At 36.2% G+C, this 26079-nt stretch overlaps 1 protein-coding gene, 1 long non-coding RNA gene and 1 other non-coding gene across 6 annotated transcripts in view; 1 reads left to right on the top strand and 2 right to left on the bottom strand.

The window, feature by feature from the left end:
- ADGRA1 (adhesion G protein-coupled receptor A1) overlaps window positions 1-26079 on the bottom strand; it is a 397321-nt gene that overhangs the window by 101848 nt on the left and 269394 nt on the right. For 2 of the 4 annotated variants that reach the window (XM_034436536.2, XM_087871687.1), the window contains exons 13-14: window positions 5514-5721; window positions 4433-4641 (exon numbers count right to left, since the gene is read on the bottom strand). In XM_034436536.2, coding sequence (XP_034292427.2) covers window positions 4433-4641; window positions 5514-5721 — 417 coding nt within the window. Of the gene's footprint in view, window positions 1-4432; window positions 4642-5513; window positions 7245-26079 lie in introns of those variants that run through there. The other 2 variants (XM_087871688.1, XM_087871689.1) reach the window with 2 other exon arrangements.
- Window positions 877-25573, top strand: LOC117676759 (uncharacterized). The gene is made up of 4 exons (XR_004594506.3): window positions 877-3676; window positions 13203-13378; window positions 14853-14924; window positions 22649-25573. It is a non-coding gene; the product is annotated as an uncharacterized LOC117676759 (long non-coding RNA).
- On the bottom strand, window positions 2412-2522 carry LOC148113139 (Nuclear RNase P). Its single transcript, XR_015728675.1, has one exon.

Below are 26079 nucleotides of genomic sequence, written 5' to 3'. Positions count from 1 at the left end.
ATCAGTTTATTTGAGACTAATTCTTCAAAGTAAAACTCCATGTTTGTCTAGCACTAAAATTTTCTGTCTACTTCAGATTGTGGGTAATTGTTACTATCTATTGCTCTTCAAGTACAAACTGAGCATCTATCTGTCTTTCTTACACGCCCAGACAGTCCATAGGAAAAGAGGGTAAACTGCAAATATATAAAATGGAATGAAATAAAATAAGAGTGGTGAATAATTTAAAACTGATCATTTCTGAAGTTGCTGATTAGATTCTAGTCCTTTCCATTTGATTCTAAATGTAAAATGCCTAAGAACAACCTTCTACCACAGTTAGCTTAATATTCACTCTAAAAATTGAGCAGCCTACCCATAATAATTTTATAATAATTTTCCTAAAATGTCTGGGCCCAAAGATAGATGACATAGCAAAACAGAGGCAAAAGGCCTACTGAGAAAAAGACTCAGATAAATCTCTTAGTGAAAAAAACAGGAACGTCAAGAGACTTTAGTTTTCTTTATAACTGTTGATGACAGTATAATGATCTTTCCGCATCAATGGATTTCTCAAACTTGAATTTGCCTGCAGTCTCTCACAGGAAACAAGGACAATGGCTGACTTTCAGAAAGCCTGAAACTTGAGTGTCACCCTGCCTTAAAACATCCCAGTCATTTTTGGAACTTTATTTTTCCATAATGCATATTATTTGGATATTAGAATAACAGAGTTGGAACAAAGGGACCTTGGAGGTCTTCTAGTCCAACCTCCTGCTTAGGCAGGAAACCGTATACCACTTCAGACAAATGGTTATCCAACATCTTCTTAAAAACTTCCGGTGTTGGAGCATTCGCAACTTCTAGAGGCAACTTGTTCCACTGATTAATTGTTCTCACTGTTGGGAAATTTCTCCTTAGTTCTAAGTTGCTGCTCTCCTTGATTAGTTTCCACCTATTGCTTCTTGTCCTGCCTTCAGGTGCTTTGGAGAATAGCTTGACTCCTCTTCTTTGTGGCAGCCCCTGAAATATTGGAACACTGCTATCATATCTCCCCTAGTCCTTCTTTTCATTAAACTAGACATACCCAGTTGCTTCATATGTTTTAGCCTCCAATCCCCTAATCCTCTTTGTTGCTCTTCTCTGCACTCTTTCTAGAGTCTCAATATCTTTTTTACATTGTGGCAACCAAAACTGAATGCAGTATTCCAAGTGTGGCCTTACCAAGGCATTATAAAGTGGTATTAACACTTTACGTGATCTTGATTCTATCCCTCTGTTTATGCAGCCTAGAACTGTGTTGGCTTTTTTGGCAGCTGCTGCACATTGCTGGATCATATTTAAATGGTTGTTCACTAGGACTCCAAGATCCCTCTCATAGTCACCACTATTGAGTGAGGCACCACATATACTGTACCTGTGCATCTTGCCTAAATGTAGAACCTTACTTTTTTCACCACTGAATTTCATTTGTTTGGAGTTTGTAGCAGGAAGGCACACCTACTGTATACCATTGACTGAAGATTGGTACACTCTTTCTAGCTGGGATGTTGGTTCTTTTCCAATGAGTGTGCAGCTTCAAGAGGGACAGACATGAAGATGTGAGGAAGGGAGGAACGCCTACCTAGCCAGCAAGATGAGCCAAATCAACCCTGGTGATCAATGAAGTTGATCACCAGAGTTGCATCAGATGGTCCTCATATTCATCAGGCACACTAGTATAGCCTCTACCGGTAGTAGGTATGGGCATTTTAATACTTATAAAGCCAAAGAGATTCTCATAGATATAGGATGTTCTGAAACATACTCTGTTCAATCTGAACAGAACTCATGGCAAAATAAATTATTTTTCAGTGGCTTCAGCAACCCTTTAAACAGTTGAACACTGCTAATTCTTGATTTTCTGAGGGAGCATCATTATGTATAAAAAGCTTGACAGACACCAATAAGCAGTCAGGTAGAATGAGAAATATAAACAGGGTAATTTGAACCTATAGTTCTCAAATGTTACGTTACATTTGCAGCAACAGAAATCACATTGAAAACCTCAGTCATCTTGCTAATGTATCTGCTTTACTACAAGCTAACCATTCAGTTCATTTTTTTAAGGCTACAATTTTATTTAGAACTTTGCAGTTATTTTTCAGTTTAAAAGGAGAAGAAGATCAGCAGAAATCTATGTAGCCCAACAAAGAACATCTCACAAAAAAGACTTGTATCATTATAATGAAGGTTGTATTCCCTAAGGCCTGTTTATGTATTTGAAGCTTATCCCTGTATCACTTTAGTAACCTTGCAAAACAGATGAGGTCACTTCTTCCTAAGTTGAACCATTGGTCCATCTAACTTAATAAATGTCAATAATAATAGACAGAGTCCAGGATTTCAGGAAGTATTTTCTCCTAGCACAATTAGAAAAGCCAGGATTTGAATCTGGAACTTCTGTAGGCAATGCTTGCAGATCCACAGACCTTCCCCAGTGCTGAAACAGAGTGACTTGCTCAAGGACACTCAATGTGTTTCACCACTGACTGGAATACAGATTGTACTATCTCAATTCTAATAAAGCTCGTACAAACAGGATTTTTTTAAACCCAAATTGAACATACACATTGTTGAATATCTTATTTCAGTCAACTTCAGCTTATATCTTCTGCTTTAATATCTCCTGCTTTAATTTCCAAACTATACTAGCATATGATTCATATACTAATAATGCTTTTTAAATGATTCTCCTGATAATTACAGAAAATCTGTTAAAATCACAAAGCAAACACAACAATGGGCTTGTTTTCTAGAGGAATCTTGTTACATTAGTTCAATGAGGTCAATTCTATGTTCACAAAATTTTAGGCTGTTTTTGATATTCTAATAGACATTACAGTGAAGTACCCAGGAGTCTTGCAGTCTTTAACTCATTCGTGACTATGTGAAGTCCTATTAACAGGAGACATTTTGCACCCCTCAAAATGATATGAACCTCAAATTAAAATACATACGATAACATAAATTTATTTGAGATGGTTTACAAAAGTAGAGAGAAGTTTCTCCACTTTATAAATAAATTCAAAGTTTTAAGGATATCATTGACACTACCAAACTAGTCAGCTGAAATGGGTGTGGTATCTGCAGCACCAAGAGGTACTTTTGGAATAGATTATGGGAAACCACAACAGAATTCCCCCTTCCTCCATCAAAAGCTAACTAAAATGTTCAAATATAGCCTTGTTTGTTTTGCATGCTTAGAAAGCAAAACTTTCAATCACTGGATCTTTAGGGCATTCTAATATAATATGCAGCAAGTGTGAAAACAAATGTGTCATGTGATACTGAAGGCATTCCATTTAATAAAGTAGAAAGCAAGATTGGTACAGTATTTAGATACTTGTTGTCACTGACTTGGTCCATGACCGGCTGACATCTGTGCTCCATCTGACAGCAGCAGATTGGCATTCTCTGCACATGTCTTTTCAATTCCTGTCATCTGTTTTTTTGCCGTTCTATACACATTCTACACACATTGCATTATTTACTTAAGTATGAACCTTTCAGAGGCGCTCATAAGGGGCACCTTTTCTTCACAAGTATATTCTGGAATGAATGCCGGATTCAACATTAGGGAGAGAAGATGACTGAACACTACTTCCTTTCAAACAGCTCCCGAGACTGAGTAACCCGTCTGTAGGCTGCAGAAAATGTAAGTATCCCTCATACGTTTCAACCGCTGTTTACATTTGCTTCACTGTTGATACGTTATCTAATTTAATATGCCTTTTGTGTCTGCCCTGGTAACTTCCCAGTTAATAAAACTATTAAATAACTGCATTATAAACAGCAAATATGCCTGAGGAAAAGCCTCAACAGCCTTTGTGTTAGCAGTACACATAAATATGGCTTTTTTTTTTTTTCTTTAAAAGCAGCCATTTAGTAAAAAGAATGCTATCGTCAGCACAGGGACCTGAATTTCAAGAACTGTCAGAAAGGACTACAGAATCCTTGTTTAGTGAAGCAAGGAATCTTCATTTTTTCCATTTATTAATGATTCAATATTGCAGTAAGCCAGCAATTAATTAATATGATCAACACAGCACTAGATATGTAAAAGACATCCTTTCTTGATAAGTATAGAAGAATGAATATGTATTAATGTGTGTGTGAATATATATGTATATATATTTACATATACATACACATACGTATACATACACCGATAATTTACTTTCATTACTGTAGTATCATGATAGAACTTTCATTTTTCATTAAATCATTCATAACAAGGCCTGCTAGCAGGTAATATAATTGTGTATTATCAAGTATTAAGCATGGCTCTTTTAAGTTACCCTCATTTAATTCCCTAAACTAAAAGGAAGGCAAGATTAATAACCAGATACTGCTAAGTAAAGACAGGCAAGCAGATTCACACACAGACACATATGTGAAGTTATATACTCACCATTAGCACTGCAAAGTTACCGAAGTGAGTACTATGAAAAGTGGTAATATTGTCTGCAGAGCTAATTATGTGGCACCCTTCTCCCCACCAGCCTCCATGTCCATCTAGAAGGTCAAAAGCCCAAAAGACTGCAATAGGGTTTATGCCCTGGGTAAAGTGCTTCAGCGTTATAATAAGAGGACTGGTGAGGTTTCCGATATTGCACCCATCTGCCAAAGGAACAAACTGAATTAAAGCAATGAAGTGGAAAATGCTGTATTGCTATATCCTCTTTATAGAAGCCGATAGCAATTTTTGTACACATACGTAGACATTAGAGAGAACAAAAATCCCTCTCCTGGTCTATCAGCAGAAAGCAATGTACAAAAGTTTGGAATAGTTAATATTGTCTACAATTGCCATTTTATTAGGTTAATCTGCAAATAACAGTGCTACTTAAATGCCCTGAATCAAAACGATGGTTTCAAACAAGAATAGTAAATTTAAACTAATATCTTGGATAGAATTAACATCAGAGACAATTTCGTAGTCTAAAAATTAAATTATAACCTTCTAAAATGTGAACCCAATTCGGGATATAATGAAATATTTAATAGATCATGGTCTGAATCTTACACTAAAAAGAGAATATGAAACCCATTACTTTCATCAACAAAAACACTTCTTATACCGTACATTTATCATTTCAAAAGATACACTGATGACTATCAACGTACATGCAACAGGACTGCAACCAATCTTTTTAGGATCCAGACTTTCTATGGGTATAATCAGAACTAAAAAGCAACATTTCATTTCCTCTCCTTCACACAATCCTCTTTTCTTTTTTTTTACTTTCTGATAAACTTCAGCAAGCCACAAAAGAGAACCCTATCGTATTTACAATTGCCAAGCTTCGCAGCTGTACAAGTTTGTTTTTAAAATATGAAGACACTGGTAACAAAAAACACATTTCTGTTAGAGCAGAGGCAATTCTCAGATCAGCATACCTGCGTGCTACACTGCACCATTATACAAGATACTCTCATGTATAGCTAGGCTTTAGAATTAAAAAAAAAAAAAAGCAATGCAAAACACTTACCTATTTTAATGAAGACTACGGGTGTGCCAATGACCCTCTGCTTCCCATAACCTGCAATGTGAGACGAGTTTGCGGTGTTGGGAAAGAGTTTTCCATTCCGAAAGGCAATAAACTGTAGCTTGCAAGAGGAGTTATCAACAGATTGCCAGGCTGCAGATGAGGAGAAGACAGACTGTGGCAAATGAACTGAAGCTATTGCCACAGCATTCTGTACAATGAGAAGAGGGGGGGGGAAGGGAGAGAGGGAAAGAGAGAGAGAGAGTGAGTGAGTGAGAGAGAGAATTTAAAATGCAAATCACAACAGGGCTGCTTTCATTATATTTTAAACTCCTGTACGAGCAAATGTGCTCTGCTTCAATTTTCCAACATGCTAGAAACAACCAAAGGAGCAGGAGCTGTAACCATGGGAATAGGACTGGTACAGTGCATATTAAAACAGAAAACGTTTTGATTGAATGTGAAGATCTTTATGGTCAAGCTCCCTGCTGCAGAGGTGAGAATGGTTCTTACCATGCCTGCTAGAGGGTCCATCAACACTGCAGTTCTGATTTAAAGAGACAACCTCTCCCAGGTTTTCTTGTTCACTTAAAACAGAATCAGACAACTTACAGTAAAACTGCATCTTTTTGAAAGGATAATTACAGGAGACTGAAATGCATTTTATTAGTAGCTAAAACTGCATCAGGGAATGGGTCTAAATTGAGGTATGCAGTGCAGTCAGTTTCATATTTCTTGTGGGACTATGATTTCATCCTTTAAAAAAATTACTCAGTTCCCTAATGCAGACTTGCAAAATCACATATCCTTAACCCTAACGTGCTAGAAGAAGCAAGGAGTATTCAGGCTATTAAAATAACAAAAAACATGTAACCAAGTTGTAACTGTCTTTTTAGGTTACTGAAGCATGTGCAGATTGGCATTATTAAATTAATGATTTCCCCATCAAGTAATTGTTTTTCCCCTTTCACAAATAATAACCTTGTTGTCATTAAGGCCAGACACATATATGGCAGTAGAGTAGGGCGGGAGACACAGAACGCAAAACACTGCCTGAGATTTACAAGCTCTAGCATGAAAAAAACACAACAGCAGCATGAAGAATGAGTAGGCTTCATTTCTCTGATACTAAAATGCGGCACCTGTAGTATAACACTGTCCCATAATTTTAGAAGACAGAATATTTTTGAAAATAGCAATTCATCTCATCAAAGTTTTACAGTTGCACACACATGTAAAAATGTTAAAATAAGAGTTATAGTAGCAAGCAGTTTTAGATAAAAGAAAACTCCACAATCACAAACATATAATAATCATCATGAAAAGACTTCCGGTTGACGTCACAGTGGGAACGGACTGGAAAATAGCGGGCTCTGATGAGCCGCGTGAAATCCAGCCGGATGAACCGCTTCCGGGAGGCTTTTGAGCCATAGCCATCCTCTAGGGACTGTGAAGAAAGGAGAGGCATTTCATGGACTGTGAGGAATTGGCAATTTCCTCGCTGGAACAGAAACAGCTCTCCCGAAGCAGCAGCGGGGGCCATCTTAGGGTGGCCACCTTGAAGTTGGGACAACCGAACCAAAGAATTGTGCAGGAGTAGAGTTTGGATGGAGTGCTAGAATTGAGTGAGATAAATGCCAAATTATACTAAGAAAAGTTGAAGTTGAAGTTTTAAAAGAATTCTGGAGCTTGGACTAGCGGCTATCTGGCATTTGGGGGGGAATCACACATGCGGAATAAAGAGAAAGCGTGAACTGTAATATAAAGAATCTAAGAGAAAATCTTGGATTTGGAAAATTGGGAAAAGCAAAAGATTTTAAAAGGGAAAAAATGATTTTCAGAAGATAACAATAATTCAAAAAATTACTAGATAAACAATTGGGTTTTTCAACAAGCCGGGCTGGCTTAACATATTTTTAAATATTTTTAATTGGTGCGTCATTTTAAACTGGTGCCAAATTAATATATATTCTTTTAATTGTTTTTAATGTTTGTATTGTATGTTTTTATCTCGCTGTACACCGTCCTGAGTCCCTCGGGAGAAGGTGCGGTATATAAATTCGAAATAAAATAAAAATAAAAATAAAAAATAAAATAAAATAGACTATTTGGTAACAGAGTAGAAACGGAGAGTGCCATCTGCTGAAGGAAAAAAAAGTACTATAATTTTCTATTCAAATAAACAAAACAGAAGAAATAGCAGCTGGAAATTTTGACCTTGGCTATATAGAAGAAGATAAGTTGGACACTGTGAGAACATTTAAGGAGTGACTGTGTTTTATTTCCCTTCACTTCTGGAAGATAGCTTCATAATTGGATTTGACTGTTGCTGAATTTGGATAATAATTGAGAAGAACATTTTAATTTTAAAGAACAAAAGGAATAATCGAAGAAGGAAAGAAGAAAACTATATAGACTTTAAATTCTGGTCAAGTGCATAGAGATATAATTGGGGAGGTATTAAATTGTTATAAAATGGAGTTGCAGATGTATAAAGAGTTACTTTTGATGTTTAAAAGCATGCGTGAATCTTTAATAAGCAAAAAAAATGGAAAATTCATTTAAAAATACAGAAAAAGAAAAGGAAGAGGAGTTGGAAGAGGGAAATTTAAATGACAAAACAAGAAATTAACCATGTTGAAGAGAAAGTATCCAAAATTAGAAATCAGATAGAAAATATTGCAGAAATGTTTGGGAATGTCAAAAGAGCAGAGAGGAAAGGGGTAAAATCCCCCCTAAAAAAGAAACAGATAAAAGGGGAAAAGGGGAATATCTGGAAGAGACAAGAGAAAAGTTTGGTGAGGGATGTTCAAACAATACAACAAAAAAAGATAAAAGGAAGCCAGAAGATGAAATGTAACATATATAAAAAGAAAAAAAGAGAGAATTGAGAAATTAGAGCGAGATAAAAGGTCATGCAAAGAACCATTAGAAAAGGGGATGCTAAAAAGATTTCGAAATGATGGTTAAAGATGAAGGATGCTGAAGTAAACATTAGCAAATATACATAAAATAGATTAATAAATGGGAATGGGAAAGTAGACAATATAATAATAATAGTGTTTTTTATAGCTTTTTACATTAGAATGAAATTTTAATTGTTATAATAGTGGTAAGAGAGAAGATTATTACAAAGAAGAAGAAATAGAACATGTTTGTGATAAACCACAGCAGACAGAAAGGTGAAAATAAGTAATTTAATAATATTATTAATTTTGATAACAATGCAAATTATGATGAATGTTTGACTATTAATGATTAGGAAAAAGGAATTAGAGAGACACTTCCGGAAATGAAGAAAGATTGTAAACAACTGGAGCAATTGTAATTGAGAAGAAATATAAGGCATAAAGTGATGTTATTTGAATATAAAATTGAAAATGATAAAAAATAATGGGGGGGGGAATTAATGTGGCAGAAGTCAAAATAAGAAGATATGGAGAAAAATGATACATTTGTGATAAAGGATTACACAAAAGAGATGAATATTGGAAAAAATGGGAAGATTAAGTAATATTATAATGATGATTTTGATTATGTATAAGATGTGACCCAGTCAAGACTCTGTTCATAAAATATGTATGATGAAAGAATTTTTAAAAAATAAAACTTGTCTTTAAAAAAATCATCAACATGAAAGAAGTGACAAATCGGAGTTGTTGGAGTTGTAATACACAAAACACTTTTCCCTTAGAAGCCAAGAAGGCAGTGCAATCACCCATTTAATTTTAAGGCCCTGATCTATTAGAGAGACATTTTAACTCAAGTAGTAAGGGTACCTCAAAAGTACAGTAAGTATCTACGCTATTATTTAATATTATTACTGCAATATAAAATTGCTTTCTTTTTTCTTTTAACTACCAACACCAGAATATGGGTCTCCATATTTATGATGATTACATGTGAACTCTTTCCACAAAAGTATGAAATTTTGCAAAAATCTTTATTTTTACCCCCAAAGCCCAAAACCTAGGTTTTCTACCTCTGCCTAAATTCTTACATGTATGCTTAAAGTCAAGTTAAAGTAGCTTAACACAGACACCCAACACACAAAGGTCACCAGCCATCTTACTTAGATGATGATCATTGTGAAACTGGAGATGCCTGTGCTATACTTTCATTCAGGGTGAATGCAGCAAGCAGTAGCCAAATTTTTACTATAATAAATTTTGCCATCACTACCACGAAAACACGAATCCGTGATTATGGCTCACAGGAATATGAAACCCTGGCTGAATTTGATTTTCTTACAGTTTTTCTGCTGTTCCATAGATACAGTATGTCTACTTTTTAAGTCTTACTGATTATTTGCACGTACTTATCTCACCTGAAATCTGGGATGTCTTATCTTTTCTTAGACAATCAAATATAAGATGAGCAAACAATTTACTCAAAATCAATTTCAAGAGCTAAGAAAGTAGCTTATAAATGGACAACTGAACTAGTCAGACATAGTACTGAGGGTTCATGTCATACAGAAATTGAAAGGACTGAGAAAGTATTCAAAGAATACACATATATATTTTAAAGCACAATGAACCTAGTTTGAAGTACTGGGGGCCAGTGAAGCAGTTTGTTATGCAAAAAAATCTTTCAGGAACCAGTGGATTCATGATGCCGACTAAAGCATACCCTAATAAAGGAGAATATTAGTAGCTTAAGGTTGACATGAGGGATCCTTGGTGCTTTCTGAGATTGCTTGTTTACTTGCAGATGCTTCATCATCCAAACTTGGTAACATTATCAGTACTGATGATGTTACCTTGTTTGGTAATGAAACGTCTGCAAGAAAACAAACAAGCTCAGAGAGCAGCAAGGATCGCTAAAATATCCCATTTCTGATCTTCACTCCAGACTTCTTAAGGTTATCATTGATCTGTCCTGTTCACCACGACGCAGCACCTTGTCAGTATGTTTGCTGTATCAGTCCCAAATATCCATGAAACCAATATGGGATATCCATTCCCTGGGCATTTGCTTCAGCTGCTCCTGGGGGGCTTTGAAGAACAGAGGATGGAGCTGCTTTTGGCAAGCTAGCCTTTGTATGAAAAACTCAAAGGCAGAGACACCAAAGGGAATTGCCCCTTGGAAGAAGCCCCCTATCGGATGGACCAAGGGTGAGAGCTGACTCATCTTTTTCTCTTTGCAATTATGTGCCTGGAATAGTTCTGTAATAATATCATGGTAAGGGTAAGGGGACTCAATTTAGCATAATTGCAGATAAAAGTATGGTATAGGAGGAGTAATATCTCTTCTTCTTACTCTCTCACACGGAAGCATTGTGGTAGCCTTACCCTCTAACTTGCATGTACTGTTGCTTAGTATATGCATACGTAGTACAAGAAATATTAGAGCCAGGATCCCAAATTACAATAGGAAATATATTTTGCATTCAAGGCTTTCTGTCCATTCCAAATACTAATCTTGAAATTTTGTATCATGTGTTGAGTATTCAGAACATTTTGTTGGTTGTACTGTATAGCAACACATGTCATTCATCTTGCTGATCAATTGTTCCTACCTGAGCTTGCAAGGGTTGCCTTGGACTTGGTGCTGGGGATTGCTAGTATGATAATTATGAAGGATTTCAACATCCATGTTGGTCTTCTTTGGTTGAGGCTACTCAGGAAAGACCACGTTGGGATTTAGGCTTACAGCGATTCTCTGCAGGGATGGCACCATCAGAATAGCTCACATATAGATTCCAATGGATTTCAAAGGGCTCAATCAAGGTTTCCAATTGGTATGGTTGGTATTTCCATCAATATTTAGGTGTTTTGTGAAATAAGAGACCACTTGAAACAATAACTCCTGAGCATCTTTTCCCATGTGCAAAGCCCATTGGTATAAATTTTAGCTGAAGGAAATGGAGCAAGTAAGGAAAACTCATCTTGCATCTGACTGAACACTAGTAAAAGCTAATTATCAAGTTTGCTTTGTAGTGATTATAGTTAAACAGCCATTTTTCTCTGTGTCATCTCAGTGTCACCCAATGGAGCTTTTTCAGTGATTTAAGGCCTTTTGGGACCTGGCCCAGTTACATATTGTATAGAACCCTCAGTAGCTCACTATGATATGTTGGTTACTCATTTATATGGCAACATTGATTTCATTCTTAGACTCTAGAATATAGCAGTTCAGTTTGTAGAGATGTCCAGAATTATCTCATCAGACATCTTTGATTGAGTTTAATTTTAAGGACTGATTTTAGAGAGAAGATGCACAGGCAAGATTAGCCAACCACATGATGCTTGCTCCTTGCCTCTGTCAATTATTCCATCTAGTAGGAAAGTGGTGTTCAGATGGATTATAAATAATGTATTATATATGTATAAATAATATATATATACATACAGCAATTATGAATTCTTCCTTACAAGGAGGAGTGGTCCCTCTTTCTATAAAGAAGGCTCCGGTGAGTCTACTCATCAAGATATTGCAATTGGATCCATAAGATCTATACAATTATAGGCCAATGGGCAACATTCTTTCCTGGAATTAAGCATGCAGTGGATGACCAGATCCAGACACTCCTGGATGAAACACATTTTCTAGATTCATATCAACTGGTGTTTAGGCCTTAGTCCACTGTTGAATGGTCTTTCCCAGGAGATAGGGGAAATGAAATGTTGATTCTCCTGGGTCTTTCAATACCTTCAATACCACTGACCACATATTCTTGAGAGGTTGTCCCAAGTAATTGAGGAGGGAACACCTTTAAACTCATTCCTGGATTGCTATTTCCATTTCTGCTCAATCTTATAGCTTTTTGGGTTCCAAAAGTTTCATTTCTCCATATGCCGTTTAACATCTACATGAAATCATTGAGTGAGACCATTCAGAGATTTAAAGTAAGATGTCATCTATAACCGAACTCAAACTCATTTTTTTCCATCACATCCATGTGAACCAGTGAAATTGCAGAAACACAACCTGGCTATGCTGATGGACGGGATGAGGGCTAACAAACTAAAGATTAATCCAGACAACTTGACAGTTGTACTAGTGCTGAATCATTAGCAATTGACTGATATGGATACAGACAATCTTATAATGGTAATCTATTCTCTGGTAATATTTGGCTTAGATTATTGTAGTACTGTACATCGTACTGTCCTAATGGCTTTCAGGAAGTCAGTGAAAATTGGCTCATCTACAGAGATTTCAAGTAAGTATGATTCGGGATATAACAAGCACCAGGGAAATCAAGAGATTCAGGCAGTTCAAATGAGCATAAAGATTTATTGCAAGCTTAGTTCTCTACAAGAGTCTGGCCAAGTGACCATTAAGGGAATGCATGGGAATTAAGAAAGGAATTCAAGGTGGGCTAGATTTAGAATTCTTGTGGGCGCACAGGAACTTGTGACTTATGACATGTTTGACCTCTCCCTCAGCTCAGCCTGGTCACCTTCTAGAGTCATTGCTTACTTGGATGCTGGTGTTATGATGATGCTCTATTTCATTTGGTTTTATAGGTTTTATACTGTTTTTGTACACTGCTGTGGTTTCTTAATGTACAGTATATAAATATGGGAAGTGAGTAAATAAATAAGTAAATAGTGGGCTTGTCCTTGAAGATGGGTTAGAAATTTCAGTAAATATAAATATATAAGAACTGCACAATATGAACTTGTCACATCAAATTTTTATGAATTTTGCTAGATTCCACTTCATTTCTTGTCTCAATTTCAGGTGCTTGCTTTAGTCTATATAGCTCTTCAGGGCTTGGGACCACCACCACCTGAAGGAATTCTTTCCGTATGTTACTACCTATATCCCAAGATAATCTTCAAACAACTTGGTTTTTGTGCTCACTGTGACTGAAATGTGGCAAGTGACTGCCCAGCAACTTTTGAATATCCTTCTCAGTAAGCTATGCCTGGTAGCAGGCACCATCTTTTGATCTTTAGCAAAGAAATTATTTTCTCGTTGCTTTTTAGAATAATATTGATGTAATTTTTAACTTATGACCACTGCTCTTCTTGCTATTATTTTGTTACTTTATTTGATCATATATATTATATATGTTTTAACTGCTGTACATTAAGGTTTTAATAGACAATTTTGATAATGAGGATAGTAAACTGAAACAGATGGGCCTGGATATCCCACTAACCTAAAACAAACATTAGGACTTAGTGAGACACATGAACACAACAAACAATTTCCAAGATTTTTAGGGGAAAAGGTACTTTGTGACTTGAGTTTTTTCCCATGTGATACTTACGATTTTTCTAAGCATTATAACAGTCAACTAGAGCATCTTAGCACCTTTTACTATAGGGAGAAAAATGTATTTCTTCCATGAGAAAGCAATGTGTTTTATACATTGTTAGTTCTGCAACTTTAATAAAATGTTATTGAAAAACAAAATGTTTATACACTTGAAGACAAATGTGCAGGATTGTTAAAGGGAAAAAAATAAATACAGTTTACTTGTTTTAATGCAGATAGAAGTCAGTATCCAGTAGAATAGTGAAAGTAACTTGCATTAGCATATGATTTGAATGCTGTAAAGTTGATCACAGATAGCAACATTTGCTGTCAGCTCCTCTTATACCTTGCAAGGAAATCTGATCTAACAAATTCAAACAAAATTTGAACATCTGCTCACACCTGCTCACATGAGTATGCTAGGTTATAGATATCAATAATTCTGAGATTATATGACAACAAAAAAGGCAATAATGTAATTATAATGTATATTATAATAAAAGGGCAATAATGTAATTATAATGTACATTATAATAATGTAATCACCATTAGGTTATTTACTACCCATATTACTTTAGGTACTTAAAAGTGTCTTCATTCTCCACTTAGGATTCTAGGCAATTCACTGTAAAGTATGAAATACATATTGCATAACTTCATGATGGCGAACCTATGGCACGCGTGCTGGAAGTGGCATGCAGAGCCATCGTCGCCCATTGCTCTTCTGGGTTTCAGTGCACATGTGTGCTGGCCAGCTGGTCTTTGTGCACACAGGGGTGACGGAAACCGGAAGAGCAGCTCCCTGGCGTGCATGCGAAAAGGTTTGCCAACACTGGCATAACTCATTAAAATTTGTTAATTAAAACACAATGAATCACCTCAACTAAATGAAAAACAATGGCGCCCTAATTGCTTTCATTATATTGGCCCCTGTATCTAGAAGCTATCTGAAAAAGCACAGTCTTCACCGCTTTCTGAAATGAAATTAAGGAAGGCGCCATCCTAACCTTGATAACAAACTATCCTATTATTACTAAAACCCGAAGCTCTTGAAACCAGCATGACTAAATCTCTTTTAAAATGTCAGTAGATTTAAGTATTTCACTGTGTTTCCTTTTTTGAACGTAGGATTAGGATGCTGTCATTTGTGCCTGGATTGCATTTGCATTCAAAACAGTGTTCAGGTAGCCCCATTACAAGGTAATCTTAGACATGCCTTTTTTATTATTATGTTTTTAACCTGTAAAAATGAAGTGTTTTAATACTGTGTGTGACCAACCATACGCTAAATAAATAAATAAATTAGACATGCCTATTAAAAATAAATCCTAATGAGTTTATTGAAGCATTGTCCATACACATGTGTGTAGGATTGCAATGCAGATACATTAGAGGTATCCAATGAATAGGAATAATGCTCATTGTGCCTGATCAAAAGCAGGATGGAAGAAATAAAGATAAATGGAATCAAAGATGATAGGCAATGACAACTTTCCTCTCATCAAAAAAGTTGGTCTGGTCACCTTAGCAAATTCTGTCAATTTCACTAACAATTTTTCTATGGTAGATAGTACCAAATCTTTCCATCTGTGGGTATACAATAGTCTTGCTGCAGAAATCACATGCTGAAATAATGACTCATCTCCCCTCTTAGAATCCATCAGTCCTAAAAGGAAAAGTTCTGGATTCAATTCAATATTTAAAATCCTCTCTATCAATGTGTGTATTTGAATCAATTTTTAGGCTTTTGTACATGTCAGCCAAACATGATAGAATGTCCCCTTATGTTGTTCACATTTCCAATATAATATTTGAAATGCTTTTATAGTTTCTAAATAATTTGTTTGGTGTGGTGCATCAACAATACATCATTTTATAACAATTCTTTTCAAGATCTTAATATAATTTTTGAGTGAGATGAGTGGTTCAGATAAGGAAGGAAGGAAGGAAGGAAGGAAGGAAGGAAGGAAGGAAGGAAGGAAGGAAGGAAGGAAGGAAATTTCAACCCTTTTTAACAACATATTTTCCCATTGATCCATATATTATAACCAACATTTGTAGCCCACTTTATCATACATTCTTCAACCTGTTCTTCCATTTCAGTTTATATGCTTTAGCAATTAAATATTATCTTTTTTATGCTCCATACCATAAGTCTGTTTATCTATCTTAAATCTTTCTGATAACTGTAAATGGGAAAACCATTGACAATTATATCCTTGTACCATTAGTTGCTAACTTGATTTAATTTAATATTCATCTTGGTGATTGTCTAATAATTTCTGGTACGTTACCCATTTGTATTTCCCTAACCCTTCACTTCTGTAAAATGCTTCTTGTACTGAGATCCATAGATCTCATGTGTTTTTGGGCACAACCTGCATTTGTATCTATTCCATAAGCCATGGTGGCGCAGTGGTAAGAATGCAGTATTGCAGGCTAATTCTGCTGACTGCCAGCAGTTCAATCTCACCGGCTCAAGGTTGACTCAGCCTTCCATTCTTCCACGGTCGGTAAAATGAGGAGCCAGATTGTTGGGGGCAATATGTTGACTCTGTAACCCGCTTAGAGAGGGCTGTAAACCACTGTGAAGCTGTATAGAAGTCTAAGTGCTATTGCTATACTCTCAATATGCCATGTGTAATAAATGGATCAAAAATGATAGGCAACTAAAGTAGAGATTTTATCAAAAACCTTCTCTGTTCATAATCGTGTAAGTTTACTTTATAAAATAAAATCTAATTTTTCCAGATGGAGATTAAATAAAGATTATGGAATTTGCAGAGATGGCTAAATTAATCTCTTTGATTAGACAAAAAATAATCTCTATGGTCGAATGGAAACCTCTTATAGACTTTTTACATGAAACAGAATAAAGTATGCTTATGATTTGTGGTTTTGATGATAATAAAAAAGTGAAGTTATTTTATAATCAGAGTAAGAGATAATTTTGTAAGTGTACTTACATTTGCTGCAAAGGAAATTGGAAACTGCTTTCTATTCTTTCTTTTCATTTTTTCTTTCTGCAGTCCGTGCATGCTTGCATCATTCATTTGCATTAGTTTGTGTGTAGTTTTTTTAACTTTACGCGCAGGTATTTTCCAACTACTAATTTCTGAAGTCAGACTTATAAGGAAAACTTACGGAGATGAAAAACAAGATTATGGAATTTGCAGAGATGGCTAAATTAATCTCTTTGATTAGACAAAAAATAATCTCTATGGTCGAATGGAAACCTCTTATAGACTTTTTACATGAAACAGAATAAAGTATGCTTATGATTTGTGGTTTTGATGATAATAAAAAAGTGAAGTTATTTTATAATCAGAGTAAGAGATAATTTTGTAAGTGTACTTACATTTGCTGCAAAGGAAATTGGAAACTGCTTTCTATTCTTTCTTTTCATTTTTTCTTTCTGCAGTCCGTGCATGCTTGCATCATTCATTTGCATTAGTTTGTGTGTAGTTTTTTTAACTTTACGCGCAGGTATTTTCCAACTACTAATTTCTGAAGTCAGACTTATAAGGAAAACTTACGGAGATGAAAAACAAGTTTGCCTTTTGAAGAAGTTAACAGATGATGGACCACCCGGACAATGATGAAGGATTGAAGTAAAGCAACTGTCCCCAGCCTTTCTGGCTCTGCAGACCGCCGCTGGCAGCAGCAGGGAAAAAGAAGGGATGGTTTTGTGTGTGCGCCACTTGTCCAAATGCAGCTTTGCAGGCTCGCATGCTTGCCTGCCACTTGCATGGCCTGGTTCCCAACAGACCATGGACCAGAGGCTGGAGACCCCTGAAGTAAAGTTAGTCCTGGTTTATCCCCTTTATATGTTCATGGTATTCTATAGTGCAGTGCTTGAATCAGTGGTTGGTATCTAATGGGAAGCATATGTACTTCTTTTCTGCTCACAGGTAGTTGTGGGAAAGAAGATTTTGTTTTCAACCAAACCCCAATACTGTGCAAATCTCCATAGCTACAAGTTTTTTCTTTCCTTTTATGTCGAGCTTCTGCCTCGCAGACCTTGATGCTGAGATAGTTTGGCATATGATTGCTTACAAATTATTCCACTTTTTAATGAATAACATTATTGTGAAGTGAAATGCTTGGTTATTACCTAGAAAGCAATGCCTGAGGGGGCCTGCAGGTTTCACCAAGGAACACTACATAACTGTAGAAAACAAGGGATAATATTTATTAGCTGTATGTCTCGCCTTTCTCATCAAAATGGCTGGAAATATATTAATCTGCCTTAATGTTGCCAGGTGTCCACTATTTGAGCGGACAGTCCGCTTTTTTCACATTATGTTCACTATTTTTTTTCACAAAATAGTGGACATTTTTTTTATTCAAAAGCTTTATGATGAAATTAAAATGTAATTTAATATTTTACATATTATTATAATATATTTGATGTTTTGAATTTTAAGTAAAGTTTTGAAGTGATTATTTTAATACGTGTTAAAACGTTTGTAAGAAAATATATAATTTAATTGTAAATTTTTTAAAAATTTTTTTTACTACTTAACCAACCCCCCCCCCCCCGCTTGTCCACTATTTTTTGGAAGCAGACCTGGCAACCCTAATCTGCCTTCTGAGCAAGTAGGACCATGATTGACTCATCTGGATTAATCACCCATTTGTCTTCCTTCCTCAAAGACTCGACTAGTTTCACTCCTTCAGATTTTTAGCCCCTGGTGAAAAAAGATTTATTCCCAGATAGCTCAAACTGAAAAGAAGGGAATATTTTGTATGTGAATTTCTCAAGATTAGTTTGGTTTTCATAGTAGACCTGCAGCCTGGCTATTCCATGGGGCTACAAATCTGGGTGCAACAATCCATATAATTAATAGATGATGGCAGAACAAATCAGAAAATTCTCTTTTTTACCATCTCATAGAAATCAGGTAACAATAGCACTTATATACCACTTCACAGTGCTTTACAGCCCTCTCTAAGCGGTTTACAGAGTCAGCATATTGCCCCCAACAATCTGGCTCCTCATTTTACTGATCTCGGAAGGATGGAAGGCTGAGTCAACCTTGAGTCTGGTGAGATTTGAACTGCCAAATCGCAGGCAGCAGGCAGGCAGCAGAAGTAGCCTGTAGTACTGCATTCTAACCCCTGCGCCACCGTGGCTTATACGTAGCCAAACTATTCAAAACTATCTGAAAAGGCTATAACAATTTTCTGATATTGTATGCCCTTTTAAAATAAGATTCAGCAATACCAATGCAAATCAAGGTATTGGTATGCAAATGCATACCAATGCAAGGCCTTGGTACTACAGTGGTTTAAAGCACCCTGTTATTAACACAGCTGCCTGCAATTTACTGCTGGTTCGAATCTCTCCAAGGCTCAAGGTTGACTCAGCCTTCCATCCTTTCTAAGGTAGGTTAAATGAGGACCCAGTTTGTGGGGGCAATAAGCTGACTTTGTATAAATATACAAAAGTATGAAGGCTATTGCTGAACGCATTGTAAGCCGCCCTGAGTCTCCGGAGAAGGGCGGCATATAAATCAAATTAAAAAAAAAAAAATCAAATAAAGCCATACTTAAAATACCAATTTTTACCTTCCCTTCTGCATATCTAGATGTTCAAATAGGGGTGAGAAGGAATCGAATCTGAAAGTTTAGAAAACTGTTGCCATTAAATATCTCTATATTATCATAGAACAATGATTCAACAGTTAATGTAGCTTATCATAAAATCATGTGAAGTTGCCACATGAAGTGACATTATCAGAAAATATGCAATATACTCTTAATGGTATATTATTGTTCTTTTACGGACTATGACATTAAATACATGCAACAAAGAATTTTGGACATGTTATACTGTAGTGGGTGCATGCTATGTAGGCATACTGCAACCACATCTTACATTGCAGGCTCCCATTATGTGGCTATCTTCTCAATTATATGCTTAAGAGCAAAAGGAAGCTTTATTATTTCTCCATAAAAGGTCTGAATATATTTCACAAAAAACATAGTAAAGTTAGTCTACGCAACCTAAATTCATGATCTGTTTTCTCAGTATTTGACATTATTGTGGTTCAATCATTCCAGAAACCAAGGCTAGATTTTATTCATATTGCCTAGTATATTATTTTGGAAGCTACCTCTTTGGGCTTTCATGCAGATATTCAATCATAAAGTACAACTTTACATTTGGACAACAGAAGATGCTAACAGTACTCTAGAAACATATCTAGCAATACTTACACAATCTTAAGAAAGCCTCCTTCACTTCCCATAAAGTGATAAGCTTTATGAGATATCATTAGCATTGGAAATACATTTAAAATTTAGAACTGTTCTAATATGCAATGTTATTAATTTTCTTTCTTGGCCATCAGCTAACAAGTAGCAGACTTTCCCCCATGACAGTCTCCTGTCTGTCATCAAAAGCAATAGCCATGACAGAATAATTAATGCAAAAATAATTATCTGGTTGGTAAAAGGATAGCTTAATTAAGGTTTTCATTCTCAATCCATTTATTTCATAAAAGCCCCACTGAAGTCATTTTGACTACTCTCGAGGCAATTGATTATGCTTTATCCCTGTTTAAGCAAATTCACATTTCCCACAAGAAATAAAATGAAATATTGACATAGGTGATCGCTTTACAATATAGTGTTTAAATGGCCATCAAGCATCAGCGTATTTAAGCTATTTGGCAGCTTCTTTTACAAAGAATTCTTTGGGCATGCTTAAATAATTTTTAAAAATGGATGAGAAAAGAGAAATGAACAATTTCAATTCCTAATGAATCTTCCAATATATGGTTATATTTTGCCTTTCTCCCATTACAGTGGTATGAATTGTGTAAGCAAATCTGCTACTTAATGTGCTACACATATTCAGAGGTGTAATCCTGACAAAATGAATTATTTTAACAAAGATTTGAAAAACATTAACCATTAACAGAAACTGGAAGAAAACTCACCCAAATAACTGTGGCAAAAGTATGCGAATCTCTAGATTTATCAGTTCATTTGAAAGGGAAATTAGAGTCAAACTAATTTCAGTTAATAGAATGATAATCCAGTGTGAGTGTGGAAAGTGGCTGCTACTGGGTGGAAGAGAGAGCAAGGGATTACAAGATTGGCTAGGAAACTGTAATGGAACATAGAAAATTGTCAGGCTCCAAGGACCAAGAGTAACATGAGGAGCTACTTGTTCTTCTCCTATAGACAGAATCTTGTCAGACTAAAGCAACTGTTTTCATAACTATACTTTGGGAAAAGCTAGGGAGGAGCCACTTTAACACTCTTTCTCTTGACCAAACTTTTCAAGCTCCCTTGCCTCTTTGTCCTCTGGAAGGCAGCTCCTTCCTCCTGGGAGTCCAGACTTCGTTCACGCACAAAAATAAAGATCATGCGAGTGCAGCACCAACACAGAAGCAGCCAATAGCACTGAACCAGCCACAACTTTGCCAAATTTTATTTCCTTGAGAGTCAGAAGTCTTGGATTTTGGACACATTCTATAAATTAGTCCATTTGAGGTACCTAGGTTCAAAAACTGTTGCCATATATATACTGTTTTGCCCAATTAAAGGTCGTGACAAGAGTTTTAGAACTATATAGATTAAAAGCATAGAATAAATACAAAAGAATTAAGTCCAGATCTATCACCCCTTTAATTATCTGATCAATGAAATCGTAATAACCTATTTAGACTGGAAATTTTTAAGTTTAAAAAATAAAAGGAAACTCTTTTAAGACTCTGTCCTTGAAATTGTCAGAAATGCTTCACTGGTTCCAGTATCTTCAAATAAATGATATTTTTAAAAATTTAAATTGGAAAGTTTATATGACAAAATTCAGTTGGGCCTTATTTATACATTCTTACTGAAATGCAATTTAGAAATTAACAAATCAAATATATGAGTAAATGGATGCAGAATATGAATAAGGTGATTGACATGCAACAATGGAAAAACCAATAGAAAATATGACATTTACTGCAAATATTACATTTAGAGAAAATGTATACAAGATGGTTTTTCATCAATATGTCAATTAAGGTTAATTGCCAAAAAATTACTAAGCTTCTCTGTATATTCCTACAAAGAATATGAAATTGGTTTTGTATACAGTAAAACAACTGTTAAGGTAATTTATGCTTCATAGTGAAAACTGCAGACAATTCCTCATTTAGAAGAATGGCAAACAAAGCTATGGGAATAGGTATCAATATCCAAAATAGCTTCAAATTAAAAGTCTTATGATAAATTTAATCTGGAAAGCATATATGGGGTACAACTCTGCACACAAACCCATACTCATCCAATGTTTGGGTATTTCCTAAAATAAAGCAATACCTCTGTGGTGGTAAGCAATGTTGAGTAACCTGGATACCAAAGTGATATGTATAACACAATGTACATGTACCATTAAAGGAGAATATTTGTAGTTCAGGGTTGAAATGTGGGGTCCTTGGTGCTCTCTGAGCTTCTTGTTTTCTTGCAGACAGTTCATTACCCTAACTAGGTAACATTATCAGTGCTAGTAAGGAGTGCCGAGTGCTGTTAGCACTCCTTATTAGAACTGATGGTGTTACCTGGTTAGGGTAATGAACGTCTGCAAGAAAACAAGCAAGCTCAGAAAGCACAAAGGACCCCTGACAATTTACATGCCAATTGTAAATTAACACAGATCAGTGATTCAAAATAGTAATACTATGTGAGTTAGTATCAGCTCTTTGAAGCAGGCAAGGTCAAGAAGCAGGAATTTCTGGAATGTTCTTTATTGTTCCTGGGTATTATAACAGCATTTTTGAAGCCTGTCAACCTTTCTCTCCACCACATTATATACAAACAAAATCAAGGCAGGAATATTTTTGAGTTTCTTTTTCACACTTTCTTCTTTCCCAGAACTGTGTAACAGTTAATGAGTTCATTCATCCCTTTCTCCTTCCCAGGGCCAGATCTACATTATTTTGCATCACCCGGCTGATAGAATTACTGCTATGTGTGAATATGCACTTAGCAGCTTGTCAAGGTCAATGAGCAAATCTGGCAGAGAAGATCTACACAAACATAGTCTTTGACATCTGTTCTCATCTTAGTCCTCCTGTGCAGGAGATGCAACTCTTTGAACATTGTCCCGTATCTGGCAGTTATAATGTTGTGGATGAATTGCAGTATTTCTTTCTTGAAATAAAGTGGCATGTGCAAATGTGCTACTGTATGTACAAAGTGTAAACTGTTGTATAATACCTATACTTTATTCACAGCGAAATGAAAACAATCAGTGTGTGTGAGACTCCATACAGGCCATCCATTCATGCCCTGACATTTGAGCTCTGTTGTAAGCAAATCTGATCTAACATTGTTTGTCCCCCAAGCCTTACTGTCTCTGGAGTCTCCTTTTTTGAGGGAAAGAGTAAAATTGTCTGACTCAAGATCCTGAGGGGAGGGATGGTCAAGAAATCATATATTCAGACATGCATGGGTGAGATGATGAACATTAATTCTCTGAGTTTGTGGGTTGGTTTCTGAACATTTTGTTACCAAGCTAGGCAACATCTTCAGCGGAGTTTATAGGATCTCAGTGTCAGTGTTCTTCTGTTTATAAGGGCTTCGTGTGGTCAGTAGGTCTTGTGATGGGTCAGGTATGGGTGTGTCAGCTGAGGGTCTTGTGATGTGGATGTTACACCAGGCAAGGCTCATTGGGAGGTGAAGTGCTGGGGTGGGGGGGCTGGCTTGGGTGGGTTGGATGCATGGGTGCTTATCTAGCAGCTTTTCTATAAACCAGCGTCCCAGGTTGAACATTTCTTTTCAACAGCATATGTTATGAAGTATATGTTGCAAAACTGGACCAGCTCAAAGCAGTTGGCTATCAATTATTTCCACTAATATTAGCCTTTCCAATGACTGTGTGGGGTAAAACAAAATGATACACTACACTACACAAAATTAGCTCTTGTGCCAGAGTCTAAACGAACAGAGACCTGCATTTCTGTGCCTGTAGAGATGTGCAGAATAACAGAGATCATAACATGCATTTGCCTCCTCCAACCATTGGAGTTCTTATTAATTATATGAAGCTGCCCCTGCTAAGCTCATGGAAGGGGAATCGGCAAAGATTTCTGAAGATGGGGCTCTGGAATAATCTGGGCATTTACTTGCACGATGACCTATGTTTCCATAGATATGGACCTTCCAAGTCAAATCAGAGTAAGGAACTTCAGCAGGACAAACCATGGCTAGGCTTCCAAGCGCTCCATAATAAAACTGAGGTCTCACCTTCATTGTTTTTTCCCCTGCAGACAAGGCTCTCTTTACTACCTTTATTTGCATCTGCTCCAAGGAGGCAACCAGGATGGGAAACAGAGGAGACAATATGAAACCATATACAGTAGCGTTCCTCCACCTCCCATGCGTCCACTCCTCCAAACACACTGGTTAGTACACAAGACTGACATAGTTCTTCTAAATTGTCTAGTTTGTCTTGTCTTACTAATTCATCCCTCAGTTCATCAGAGAGCCCACCCCCAAACTGTTCTATCAGGGCAAAATCATTTTAGTGCACACACAAAGGCATACAATTTGAAATGAGCTATCTACTCACTAACTTGGGAATTTCTTTGTTGCAGTTTGTGACTCTCCCATTTTTCAGCCTTTCCTCTGGCTGAATCATCAAAGGCAGTTCTAAAACGTTGTGTGAAATTACAATAGTTGTCTAAGATCACATGATGGTTTTCAATGAGTGAAATTGCCCATGGAACTGCTCCATCCTTCAGCAAGCTGAGAATGAACGTTACTTTGGTTTAATCATATATTCTATTGATCTGCCAACCAGAAACAATTCAAATGATAGGCTTCCAGGAAATCAAAGTAACAATGGTTGTGAAGCAATTTGAGGTGCTAGTCCTAGGTGCTGTGCTAAGTACTTCATGGCATCATGCAGGTTCATTATCTGTGTAGGTATCTGCTCTTGATAACTACAGGAGAATCTTACTACTTGCTCTGCATGCAATACACAGGATCAATCATCATGGTTTAGTTTCAGATTCTGTGTCTAATGCCTCTCTAAAAGAGAGTAGGAGGCTTTGAAGATTGATCTTAGTCTTTCAGTGCAGGAACCGTCAAGAAATAGGAACAGCAAGAGTTTCGGGAATGCTCTTTACTGTTTTAGAATCAATCAATCTCTCTCTCTCTCTCTCTCTCTCTCTCTCTCTCTCTCTCTCTCTCTCTCTCTCTCTCTCCTATCACTCTGTTTTTCTACCACACATTGTAACAAACAACATCAAGGACAAGCTACCCCAAATTCCTTTCTCACACTTTTTTCCCCAGGATTGATCTTCTTTGAAGCTCCTTCCTTAATAGTTCATTTATCCCTTCCTTATTCCATCACAGTTAGCAATCAGACTGAAAATTACATATTTTTCCTGAGTTTCAAAGCAATTACATTAAATAACTGCTTATTAATGACTAGCTGTCTCCAATGGTGGTCAACATTTTATTCCTCATTAGTCAATTTTTATGTTACTTATATTGGCTGTAGAAAACTGAATGCAATCCTGCTTTATTTCATACAGTGAGACCTTGAAGTGTCTCTCTTGAAAAACTGTTGTCACTTGACACATAGAAAATGGCAAAACTTGATTACTTGGTCTGGTCCCTCTAAATATCAGAATCAGCTCATCGGTCCTTGGAAGGTTTTTATCAATTCAAGAGAACTACATGAGAAAAACCTAGTTTGTGTTTAACAAGAAATTAGAATACCATGAATCTGTTTTGTAAATAATAAGCATTTCCAAATATTGTCACTAGTTTGCTGGAATATTTGAGGCAAGCGAGCTCTATACTGAGTTATCAGATGAATAAACTCTGTATGAAAATTAGTGTCTTGCATGCATCATTTAAAAAAAAAAAAGCCTTTGCTTGGTTCTTCCCTTGATCCAATTTTTTGCCAACTGCCCTAATAATTGTCTATAAATAGCTTTTGTGTTTATTGTATTTATAATGTAATTTGCCTTCTGTTAAGAAAGGAGAAAAATAGCAAAGGGGAAGACCTGGCTGTGTAAAGCATTGGAATAATAGTGCTGTTATTTTTCAATACATTTTGGAAAAAAATGGCCACAAAATCTAATTAAAATTTTTAACTTTTCTGCAAGGAACAAATAAGCATCAAAGCCAAATTTCCCCCCAGGTTGTTTAAAAACCATCCGGAGAAGAATGTGTGGCCCTTTTTTCTGATGGTTGCATTTTCCCCATATCAGAAGTTTTCAGAGGTTCATGTTCTTAGACTTCTCTTTCCCAAAGATTTTGCATTTTGCTTTGAAAAGAGAGAGAAACTGTGGTAGAAAAATTGCAAGACATAACAAGGTGGCTTACACAGTTCTGA

The sequence above is a fragment of the Pantherophis guttatus genome, chromosome 6 (assembly GCF_059756535.1).
Source record: "Pantherophis guttatus breed Tessera chromosome 6, ASM5975653v1, whole genome shotgun sequence".
NCBI classification, from domain to species: domain Eukaryota; kingdom Metazoa; phylum Chordata; class Lepidosauria; order Squamata; family Colubridae; genus Pantherophis; species Pantherophis guttatus.
The sequence above is the reverse complement of the archived record's forward strand: the minus strand, read 5'-3'. Positions and strand labels throughout refer to the sequence as shown.